Source organism: Nipponia nippon, unplaced genomic scaffold (assembly GCF_047370975.1).
Source record: "Nipponia nippon isolate SJK-2023a ecotype South Korea unplaced genomic scaffold, ASM4737097v1 scaffold_6, whole genome shotgun sequence".
Lineage (NCBI taxonomy): Eukaryota > Metazoa > Chordata > Aves > Pelecaniformes > Threskiornithidae > Nipponia > Nipponia nippon.
Genome location: NW_028262380.1, coordinates 36,115,145 through 36,127,740, shown reverse-complemented (window position 1 = coordinate 36,127,740; position 12,596 = coordinate 36,115,145). Strand labels below are relative to the sequence as shown.

The following is a 12,596-nucleotide window of genomic DNA, read 5'->3' as shown; positions in this document are numbered from 1 at the left end:
ATTCCTGTAGAAGGTCTGTACAGTTGAATCTAGTTTACGTGTTTGTGGGATGCATGGTGCTTTGGGGCACATCAAGTGAAAAGATTTTCCCCATAAGGGATGGAGAGAAGCTAGAGTTTAGGTATTTTCCCAGGTTTTACTCTTAGTTTTCCTTTCTTCAGATTCTTCAGTTCGAAGAAATTTTGGCTAACCCTTCATACCGAGAGCACTTCCGAATCTACATGGAAAGGATGGACAAGATGGCTTTGATCGGTCTTTGGGAGTCTGTGGAGTGTCTGAAGAACGCTAACAAGGTGGAAGAAATTGCAAGTCCATGCGGCTTGTACATTAACTGGAATCTCTGCTTGTTGTGATCTTGATGTTAGGAAATGTCTTTGTATTTATGTTTTTAAAATAGCAATAGCATAGGATGAGTGCTAAGCAATTTGGGTTTTTTTAATGTTTGGGGATAAATGGCAATTAAAAATTGTGGACTGTTGCGTTGATGGTTTACTGTTGTGTGGCAACATGACCTGTAAAAAGGATACTTGATGTGCAAAAGTAGTAGAACTATTTTCCCCTCCACCGGAGAAAAAACTAGCAATTATATATTGGCTTTAGTTGTATCAGCTCATGTGAAATTTAAAAGTACATTAGTTTGATAGTCTGTACATAAACTTCTTATCTTGCCAATTACAGGTAGCCCGTTCAATCCAAAACAGTGAAAACTTGTGTATGTATGCTTTTAAAATCCTCTTGAAAGAGATTTTGCTTTAAGAGATCCCTTCCTCTCCCTGTTCTGTTGCTGCATAAACAGCTAAGTTTCTCCAGGAATGCTGCATTACTGCTAGAGGGAAGAAACAATGCTATATTGTCATTTGTGCTAAAATAAAGTAGGAATGAGAGCCCTGAAACAGGGATAGGAAATATCACTTAAAGTTGCAAGAGGTATCCTGGAGCAATGGTGCAGAGCAGGAATGTAGAGGACAAATTTGCTGTTTGCGAGCAGTGGGGTGAATTTTTGGGGGAAACTGTTGTAAATCTCCAGGATTCACACTAGCACGAAATACAAATTTCATTATTAAGTATCAGTTAACTTTTTATTCACTGTAATTTTATTACTCTCCTATGTAAAAAGATTCTAGTCCATTGGAAAACACAAATAACATCCTGTAACGAAAGTGGCAAATTGTGGAGAGTGATGAGTAGTGAGCTATTAATACAATCTGACGAAATGGCTAACAACCAGCTCGGGCTAGAAAGTGTTCATGAAAAGGGTTTGTCAGGCTCTGTGAAGAGAGTCGTATAAATCAGTTTTGATTTGCAAACTGCTCGTGATTGGAAAAGGTGCTAAAATCATTTTATGACCTTTCAGCTGTGATTTCTCTCCTTGCTTTCAAAACAATAAGTATAGTGCCGTTATTCAAGACTTCCCATTTCTTTTAAAGAGCTTCTAACATACTGTGTTCCTGTTGCTCCATGGAACATAAGGGTTGTCTGCCACTGCAGGGGCAGCTGTGATTACAACGAAGTAGCATCATGCAGCCGTGTGGCTGTGATATTGTCACATAAGGCAGGCAGGCACATGGTGCCATACTAAGGGAGTGGGTAAAACCTTTTTAATTGGGGTCAGTTCAGAGAGATGATAATTTAGAGAGATGATGATGGGCTGTGCTGCATTACTACCTCTCTTTCCTGTTCATTACCGCAAAGTTCAATCCTGTGCGCTGTTCTGTGCTCAGTGAAAATACCTGGCCTCGCGTACCGCTAAATGTCTCTTCAGGTGTGCTTTTTTCTTTTTACTTTTTTTTTTCCCCTTTCCCCCTCAAAAATTAATTATAGTCACGTATAAAGTGAGTTGATCCTATCCAGCAGAAGACAGAAGAGCCGATACAGCTGAACTTAAAACGGTGACCACAATGTTGCTCTAGCACTTTTTTCCCTTTTAATACCAGCTTTTGGAGCATACTTTTAAAAGAAGTGGTGGATGTGGAACCTATGGTAATTTTAGAGCACAGCTGTTTCTTCACTTAACAAATATCGATATTTATCTTGTGAAAGTGACTGCTTAGCATAGGTGTGTAGATGGTGTTTAAGAGATTCACAGATAGGTTCTGATACATCTGGGTGTGAAATTAGCTTGATTATCCTTCAAATTATGTACCTGGATCTTGAGGCATCCCGGTTTTTTTTTTTTAGTAATTTTAGCATTTTTTATTATTCTCTTCTCCCTCCTCTCTCCTTGCTTCCTAGGCTGAAATACCTCAACTGGTGAGTGAAATTTATCAGAATTTTTTTGTGGAAAGCAGAGAAATACCTGTGGAAAAATCCCTTTATAAAGAAATACAGCAAAGTCTTGTGGGAAATAAAGGCATTGAAGTATTCTACAGAATTCAAGCAGATGTTTATGAAACTCTAAAGGACAGATACTACCCCTCGTTCGTTGTCAGTGATTTATATGAGAGATCAGTCAAGAAGGAAGAAGAAAGAAGTTCTGCTCAGCTAACTCCTGAGGACAAAGATGAAGCGGTGAGTCACATGGACAGGTTTTTTTCACTGTAATTTTAAGGTGATCTAAAGACAATCCTGAGTAAAGCATATTGTAGTATCTTCTGTCCTTGAGCTTTGGACTACTTTTTTTTTGTGATGTATTTGTAGATATCATCAGTCTTGTAGTTTCATCAGGTAAACCTGGTATGTTTACAAGCTCTTTGAAACAAAATGGTACAAAATGACTGACTACTTTAAATTAGTTAAAGCAGATATTTCAGATTTCTAAGCCTTTTATATTCTGTATCTTTTGTTATGCTCCTTAGTATCAGAGAATGCAAAACATACCTCATACAAGCTCAGCTGCTCTGCTTTTCAATGAAGGAAATCTCACTGAAACATCAGTAGGTTTCTGTCTAGACATTGTCCCTGTCCCCCATGCATTTTCTAGGTACTAAATAGGTATTAAAAGTTGCACAAGAGAGGAGAAAAAGTAATGGAAAATGTAATCTTAGTGCTTTTTTATTAATGTATTGAATAAATTAATAGGCTATGTTGGAAGATAAAACTGATTAAAATAGCACTAGAACTGGAAATACTAAACCAGAGCATTCCAAATGTCATAAGCAATAACCTAACAGCAGCTTTCTTGGGGCAGGTTTTTTCAGTGGGTTCTCTAAATCAGTCATGTTGGGGAAACTTGTGTTCTGTTTATCTAAGAACACTTTGACAAGAGCATCGCTCAGACTAGTGAGCATCTTTCAGTGAGGCTGCCACTTCAGATCAGCATGGATATCCTCATTTTTACATGTGACCTTGCTCAGAACACAATGAAGTGTAATAGCTTGTCTAAAACTGGATCTAAATGGACAAACAAGAAGCAGAATCCAGAGGTGCTGGTCTGCATTCTGCCATTTAGAAACAGTTTTTCCAGAACCTAAGGCTTTTGTATTTACTGCTTTAATATGACTTTCATTTCTATAGGTGAGCTATTATAGTCTCTGTAGTCTGCATATCAGCAAATCTGCAGAGATGAGCTGTTATAAGTAAATTACTTCCAATATGAACTTTTAGAGCTTGCTGAATTTTTCATTGTTTTTTTCTCCCTGTATTCTTTTCCTTGATAAAAGATTCAAGACGTGTTTTTTCTGCTTTTCTCACTGCTAACTCAGCTGTGTTTGAGGGTGGTAGGTACTTCAAAGACTTCTGTCCTTGTGTTTGCAGTCATTGGGACTTTGAGAAAAGGCTGTTACTGGTTTTGTCCAGAACTTTCTAAGTATTAAACGTTGTGCTTTTTAATCTCTTTATATATTTTATTCAGAGTCTAACAGAGATAACTTTTTCTGTGAGAAAACTGACACAACACTTAAGGGGTAGCTGTCCTCTGTCAGATAACATTTACTGTAGCTGCTGAAAAATTAGATTTTTGACATCAGCATCATCTGTCCTTCCTCTGAGTCCTTAGATATCTGTGTGCCAGATTTGAAGGTTGCATCTGCTTTGAAACCTTAAAGACTAATACATTGCCAGGTTTCCCTATATGGTTAAAGGTTTTTTTGCATTTTTAACAACAAATTAAGTATGAAGTTGCATATATGGTTAGAGCATCTCTTGAATAGAGCAATCCTAATGGCTCTGTGCCATGCTTCAGAGTCTTTGAGGTGGAAATAAATCATGACAAATTCTTATTTCTGAAGCTTCCAGTGGGCTTTCAAATGTTGGTGAAAATGCACTACTGGCTAATAGGTTTTTTTCCTCCCCATTTATAGAAAACCACAGCTGAGAAATCTGATGTTTCTGGAGGGATCCATACTGTTAGCAAATACTAATCAGTTTTGGTTTAGTTTGGGTTTTGGAAGTCTACATCCTCACTTCCTGCGGCACTGTGGGAGTCACCTATGTTACTTTTCTATAAATTTCGCTGTTATAGCTGGATAGGTAAAAAGCCACCTAGTGTCCTCATGAAGGGGAGGACAAAAGGGTAAGCCCTGATTAAACGTGAGAAAATCAAATCAGAAGATAGGAATTGGGGCAAGGCCAGACTCCGCTGGTTCTGCTGCCTGTGGAACAAGCTCACTGTTCTTCCTTCCATTCACTCACCGCTTTTCACTCCTTGGCCAAACCTCCTTTAAAAGGTCATGAGTAGATGTAAAAATACAGAGGCAAGCAGTGCCTGCATTCAGCACTTTGGAGAAGGAGAGTCTGGTCGTTGCATCGGTGCTGCGTGTGTCAGATGGCTAAAATAAGCCCAAAGTCTGCATTCTGCAGCACTCTCAGAAATGGAAGTTGTTATCAGTTTAGCAGTCAGGGGAAAATAGCACAATCCTTTATGATCTCAACTTCGAGTGTTTTGGTTGTTTATTTGACAAATTTGATAATTTGAATACAGGCAACTTGTTATCTTGTAATTCTAGCATTTTTGTGATAAACCTAGTGATTCAGCAGTGGGTTTTTTGCTGCAAGTGTCTGAAATGTTAATGACAGAGAAATCATGTATCCTACCTCTGGGAGCAGAGCCTTACTGATTTGTAATTAATTGCAATCCTTTGATAACTAGAACCAAACTTCATATGAAAAGTCTTTTAATTCTTCAGCATTGAAAATAGCGTTTTTGATTCTTTTTGACCTCTGTGCTTCCCAACAAGTATGAGTTTTTACTTTGTGGTTCTGTTCTATAGTGTTTCGAATAATGCCCCATGTTGTTAATTATTATTGTTTGTATTATTGTAGTGCCAGGAGACAACAATAAGCTTCCATGCTACACATGCTTGGAGGCAGTCTCTGACCTGAGGGGTTTACAGGCCATGCAGAATAGACAGAAGAAAGGACGGGGCATGGAACTAATGTTGTTTACTCAGCCACGTAGCAGGCAAATGCAGAGCTGGAAAAGGGCGTGGATTTCTTAGCCTTCAACTCCTGACTTCTCATTATGTTACCCTCCCTTATGAGGCTCACACTAAGGAGATTAATTATTGTTCCTACTGTATCTGTTCTCAGATTTTTTTTTAATTTTTTTTTTTAATAGGATGTAAAATACTGCAGAATTTACAGTAGGATTGATTATCTCCTCTAAAACTCATGGAACTTAGTAAAGTATGAGACTTCCTTCTGTTAGCCTTTTTTCTTAATTATATAAAGATACAGCTTACTTAGTGGGAATATAATTAAATAACACAGAACTCTCGTTCATGAGGTTAGATTCATAGCTTCCCACAGATAAATTAAGATACATTCAGTCACAAACAGACCTCAAAGATCTTTGAACATGGCAACAGTAACATCACAGTGCTGTGTTTGCTGGATCTCAAGGTCTTCATACCTATTTGGCGAAGTACAGTAAGCAAGGGGAGGCTGAGGCAGATGCCAAAAGATGTTAATGTCACTGAAAGGTGTGAAGTTTTCTATTTTTTTGCATGCCTATAGTACACAAGATGGAAAAAGCTATTGGTTTATCTGAATGAATGTAAGAAAATGATTTATGAGTTTAGGGTAATGCATATGGGCTTTTAACACATTTTTATTAACACTTCTAAAAACAGCAGTAAAATCTGTTTATGAAGGAAAGGACTTGGTTTAGATTGTTCTGCAGGCTGATAAATCTGTTTTGTGAAGATTTGTGGGAGGCAGGACTTTGTTAGAACTGTGATTTTTTTGGTTTTGTTGTTGCCCCCCCATCTCATTATCTTTCAGCTCAGAGCTAAGTATTTGCTTTTCTATCTGGCTGGGAATATTGATCATGACTACTAAGCTGTTGTTGCTTTTAAAATAAACTTTGATTCTTCCTCTCATTTACACTAAAGCCTTTAGCTCTAAGGTCATTTTACAAAGTTGGCAAGAATTGCCGAAGAGCTGTAGTATAAATGGTAATGAGGCTTTGTCCGTTTTTGGTCTTTGTGTGGTTTTTTTTGGTTGGTTGGTTGGGTTTTTTTAACAGACTTAGGTTTCATGTTGGATCTGATGGTTGGAATATCTGTTAGAATCTGTTATACCTACATTTTCATCTATATCAAGAATAAGTGTTCTTATACATAAAATGCTTATGGAGCAAACAATAACTGTCTCCTTTTTCATATTAATGATGCAATTACTCCCATCCTTTATTCCTAGAGCCAAGGTTGTGAAGAAGCCACTGAAGAATGCAGCACAGGAATTAATGAACAGGCCAGTTATGCTGTAAATAAACTTCGCCAGCTAAATGACAAGCTTGAGTATAAGAAACAGGCTCTAAATTCCATATGTAATTCACCAAAACCTGACAAAAAGGTAAGTACCTTTAGTGTCTTCAGTCTTTTCTTTTTTTTTTTTTAATATTGTGCGTGTATAATATCCACTTGTCTCAGGCTCTTTTTGGACAGGTCAGATTGCTATTTCAATCAGCCTGTTATAGAAAGTGAAATCAGAGCTTAGTTTTAATTGGTTTTTTTCCATTTTTTTAAAGCTATTGTAACTAAAATTGCAGATATGATTTATATTGCTTTGTTTGTCATAGAATAACGACCTCTCTCCCAGTGGTCTTGCTGCTTTGTTGGTGGCAAATACTATTTCTTCCTTATATCTCTACCCACCTGTATCTGTATAATTCATGGCAGCTGGTTTTGTGTCCCTGCCACATCTGCAGCACTGCAGCGGAGGGATGTGCTCGTTAACTTCTGCTCCCTCTGCTGGCTTTGAAATAGCACAGCACAATTTCATAATCTATGGTTGTGACTGGCTTGCTCAAATAAAGGGGAAAAAAACCCCCCAAACCTATAAAAGTGACTGATTTCCTTTATAAGGAGCTAGGAGAAATCTGCAGGGCACACTTTTATTAGACTAAAAATTCTGAGGGATATGAAACTTTGGCTCTCTGGGCTTGGATTAAAAAAAAATAAATTCTCTTTGCAAAGTGCAACAGTTAAGCAATCTAAGAACATGCTGAGGCAGAAGCAAGTGATTTGCCTTTGGCTTAGGCCAACTCATTTGCATTGCTACTGAGGATGATATTACAGGGCTGTTGTTCAGATGCAGCTGTGCCAAGCTTTTCAGGTGTAATGAGATTGGTTGCAAATGGTAGATGGTGGGTGAGATGAACAAGTAGCCAAGGCGTCTCCCTAAAATGGCCTCCAGCTAGGGATAGCAAAAACGTACCTGGGCATTAGTCATTGCTCAGGACCTGGGTTCTTCATACATTTGTTCTTTCGCTCAGGGTGAGTGCTAAGATGCTGGTCTGAATAGAAGTGGACACGCCACTCATTCTCTGCTGTCCCAGCTCTGGGGATAGCTACCTCTAAGAGAAAGATGCGGACAGTAGCGTTTGAAGTCACCCTGGCTACCTTAATTCCCTGTGTCCCTTCCACATCCCCCTTCTGCCAGAGGTTACCGCAGACAACTGGAAATGTGTCCGCAGCTGGTCTGGGGTGTCCTGCTCACAGATGCTCTGCTGTGTGTGTGGCCTCAGCTGGCAGAAGATACCTTTTATTTGTCATCCAACCACTACTGCTCAGAGTGGTTAGAGGACAGATGTGTCGTGTCCCCCCCCCCCCTTTTTTTTAATACCTGTATTACTGCAGTAGCATTTACCTGTGGATCTTTTAAATGGACAGTTAGGGTTGACAGTATGAGAGCACCTTGTCACAGGGACTTTATTTTTTTTCTCCTCTGGACCTGGCAGGTAAAAATTTGGTTCTTGGTCATATGAAGTAAAAAATGCTTCTAAAAATTCCACAGTTTCGTGTCATGTGAAGGGGAATGTCATGCACATTTTGTATTAAATTTTTTTAAACCTCAAGCTGTTCCTGGGTTGTTTGTTTTCTCTTTTTGAAATGCCTTTGCTGTGAGACCCATACAAAACATGTATGTACATCTTTAAGTGGCTTCTAGCACCATGCAACTCAGACGCCAGTCAGTCAAGGAAGAAAGCTGCTCATTTGGGTTGCACATGGAATGCTGCTAGTTTTAAAAGAAAATGCTCTGTAGGGAGAAGTCTTATCTCAGTTCTTTCTGTGGAATATAAAGAGTAGCAAAGATGACATGAAAAGATGACGAGCAGTCTCAGGCAATGTCTCTCACGTACAAGGCCCACTGCCATAGAAGATAGCTTGATCTTTGGAGGTCTGCGACTGTGGTGCCGCCACCTTTGGTGTGTGTCTCATGCCCGAAGCTCAGTGGCTGTCTCCCTTGGGTCTGTGAGTGCAGTCTCGTGCTATCCTGTGCAACCACAGTAAATGTGCAGGGACCACATTCTGTCTAGAGTTCAGTCTTGTCATCCTCAGTAGCAAAGCAAAACCTTAACATTCACCACCCAGACCACTTGCGAGTGCTTGCTAAGCCTTATTTTCAAACAAAACTGTGTGACACAATTATTGAAATTAAATGGGACTTTCCTGAACAGAAAAATGCCTCTGTCTCTATCAGGAATTATGTGGAAGCTGGGGGGATTTTATGTTAACTTGTTCTGATCTTTCGTATTTCCAGGGGACCTGTACCAGGAGTGAACATAAAACTCACTTTGAGAAATTGTAAGAGGTGCTCTTATAACCAACTAGGTTTTAAGTTAAAATTTGCACCATGGGCAAAAAGTGTTAGAAGTACAAAACAAGTCCTAAACAAAAGTGGGTGTGCTTGTGTATGCGTAAGTTAGACCATACCATTTCTTTCTGTAGCATTATAGTTTAAACTTTTTTCTTTGATATGAAAAATACTAAACAACTAAATCTTTTTATATTGTTGCATTCACATGTATGTATCACTTGTATGTTCCTTTTGCATTCTTGAGAAATAATAGCTATGTTATTTCTATACCTAAGCTCTTGGGGAGGTGGGGATTGTACCCCTTCTAAAGTAGTGGTTTTTCCCTGTATTTTTTCTCCTAAAATAATTCTTTGCCTTTGAAAATATATACAACTTTGAAACAGAATAATAAAATGGTCCAGTATTGTTCTAAAGTATCAGTATTTGTTTTATAAGTGTAGTAGCTATTTACTTATGATGAAACCTTACCGGTTCTTCTGTATTTATGGGTTGTTCCTGGGTGTCGCTTACAGGAGTCCGTGTAAGGTGACTGCCCAGCAATCTGTATGTCGATAGTAAATAAAATAAAATACAAAATTATTCTGAAGGTTAGGTATATGCTAGAAGGTTGTTATACAGCTGTTGTGTAGATAATATTTCACATCTTACATGAGACAGAAATTCTGAAAAAGACAAAATTACTGTAGCTTTGTAGAATGTACCACTTGTGCAAGTGGTACAACTAAGACTCATAAATTTGACTATGTGGTATATCATATTTTAAAAAAAGTGTCAGCTGCTTTTGCTGTGTTTCTAATGTCACATCTTATGTATACTTCCACCTTTTCTTGTCATACTGTCTCCTGGTAGTATGTATGGTTACTTATTTTTTTGCCTATGTGGTAAGATACACTATTTCTCTTTTATGAGATTTTAATGGTGAGCTACGTCTTGATGGGAACATCTTTTTAAATGTGTGCTTTCCACAATAATAAATCCTTCCCTTTCTAAAATGAAAATGAATTTAGTAGTAACTTTCTGAGCATTTGTTAACATAGCTAAGTTCCTAGAAATGAAATCTATTCCCAGGTTCTTTGGTCACATCATGTATATCTGAAAATGGTAAGGAGGGTGTCTTCAGTAATTCATATTTCAGTAATTGCAATTTCAAGTTTGTGTAAAACACATAATGTGTGATATATGTTGCAATACATAATCCTTTCTAAAGTGCCTTTTATGCTGATAGTGTGATAGTAGCATGTCTTTCTAACTAGTTTTTTATTTTAGTATTGAGGTTGACCTTTAAGATTATTGTGTTCTAAAAGCTTATAAAAGGCATCATAGATTCTCTCTCTCAGGATTTTTTTTCCCATGTGAATTGTTCTTTCTCTCCCTGCTTTTGTACCTTTTCTCCTTTCCGAATAGTGTCCCTAAATGCACAGCTAGGCGTGTTGCACAACCTTTTTCTTACCAATTGTAATCAATAAACTTTCTTCCACAGATTGTTTCTAAGCTGAAGGATGAAATTACTCTGATGGAGAGAGAGCACAATGACCTTCAGCTGCACATTGCAAGAACGGACTGGTGGTGTGAGAATCTCGGCATGTGGAAAGCCTTCATTGTCTCAGGCGAGGTATGGGGTTTTTATGGCTTTTTATCTTCTGGGTCAGTTCAAATTTGCATGAAGAGAAGAATAAAACCTGTATTTACTTTCCTTGCACCTTTGTGTACACTGTGTATACTTCATATTTACTTGGGAGGAAACCTTAACCTCCTCTGAACTCCTCCTCTGTTTCCCCAGTGACTACTACGATGCATATACAAAATTTCTAGTCCTCAGACTCTGTTGTAATGGAGTTATAAAAATACCTGCATGTATGTGAACTGGTTTTGGCACTGGGTAAAGCAATTTGCTATCTTGGGGGCGTTGTTTTTCATGAGAACTGTCTCTTGTTATATTACCACGCTATCACACTTGGCTGCAGTTGTGTCTCTGCTATATCTCAAAGATGCAGTACTTCCAGTCTTTGTGTTTTTGTATATTTAATGGCAGTACAGTTTCAAGGGACTAGAATACCCAGAAAGTGCTTTAAATCTGTGAGTGAGTTGAAGTAGTTAATTTTTTTTTTCTTGATCTGCTCTTCTGTTTCGGTGTAGGCAGACAATTGTAGAATGAATGTAAACAATTTGTAATGGAGCTAAAAACTATTACCGTCTCGTGGCTTTCTACTAACACTTGCCATGAAAGGAACCCAACAAATGCTTGTTATGTAGTAACTGTAGGCTCACACTGTGTATAAGCAATCTTCTTGACAGTATCACTTCAGAGAATTAAAGATTAATTGGATCTCTACTGGCTTGCCTTCCTGTCCTATTAAGAAAATATTCCTTAAATAAGTATAAGTAGTTTCCTTGAGGTAACTTTTCTTGGAATTAAAAATTATATGCTGCTGAGTTTATTTGCTTGTGTCTTGAGCTCTTGCAAACTATTAATAGGTCTGTCAACAGTTAAACTCATTGTCTGTGAAAGAAGAAATAAACCCACAGGTTAAAAACTTAAGGTGCCATTTTGAAAATCAGATTTTCAATGTGTAAGCATCTGGGGTTTTTTTTAATGCTGTTTGCAGGTGACACTGTTGTGAACAGTGAAGCTCTTAAGTTCTCTTTAAGAGTTCTCTGTAGCTTTTGAAGTCTGGTTTTAAAAACAGGAATACCATGTGCAGCAAAACTGCAGAACAGCAGCTTTCTGGTAAGGGGCACCACACAGAACTGCTATGCATCTCCCTTACTACCAGATGCCAGGGTGGTTTGGCTAAATAAGAGGGAGGTTGGGAGAGGCTTCTCATTACTTGCTGCCTTAACTATAATTTATAAGTAGTACTGGATTAGATAATTAAATGCAGGCTTGCATTAATTGTGCTGTTTGCAGCTCTGTGCTTCGAAGGGTAGGCTGGAGAAAACATTAATGCTGTAGTTATCCATGTTAATTAATTGTTGGGAATGTTCTGGCTGCAGTTGATGATTTCAGGGGGTGTGAGTAGGTGACATTTGTCTTCCTATCTGCAAAATATGCTGTTGCTAATCCTAGCACGTAGCTCTGTGATTTTTAGAGAGAGAAAAACTTGGTGGACCTATGTTTTTGCAGAAAAGCTTAGTAAAAGTAAATTTTGCTATAGAATTTGAGCTGAAAGTGTAATAGCCTGTCATTGACCTTTTAAACTGATTAACTAAACCAGTTAATAGATAATGCATAAAAAACGAGAATTATTTAAGACTTGGGGAAAAAAATTGCATGTCCAAACTGTTGTTTGTACTCTCTTAGCTTGAATCTTTCAGTCTTTATAGTTTTTAGTCACATAAATGCACTAGCTCTGTGTGTGTGCAATATATTAAAAAAAAAAGCAATGTAAATGGTATAACCTACAGGTGTCTTTTGGTAACTGATTATTTCTGATACAACTGTCTTTGGAGACTCAGTGGTTTGGCTGGTTGGTAGAGGCTGAAAAAAGACAGTGGGAACGTGCAGAGTGAGGGGACCCGTGATAGCGACTTGTCTAATTCTGTGAGTCACTTCCCCATGACAGGTATATTGCCCCCATACCAGCAGGTGTAAAACTTAGAGCTACGTAACCTATCCT

The 12,596-nt window shown here is 38.1% G+C and overlaps 1 protein-coding gene across 1 annotated transcript in view; it reads left to right on the top strand.

The window, feature by feature from the left end:
- SNX25 (sorting nexin 25) overlaps window positions 1-12,596 on the top strand; it is an 88,739-nt gene that overhangs the window by 58,791 nt on the left and 17,352 nt on the right. The window contains exons 8-11 of the mRNA XM_087735978.1: window positions 162-293; window positions 2,233-2,508; window positions 6,577-6,732; window positions 10,460-10,591. Of these exons, the coding sequence (XP_087592104.1) occupies window positions 162-293; window positions 2,233-2,508; window positions 6,577-6,732; window positions 10,460-10,591 (696 nt within the window). The remainder of the gene's footprint in view (window positions 1-161; window positions 294-2,232; window positions 2,509-6,576; window positions 6,733-10,459; window positions 10,592-12,596) is intronic.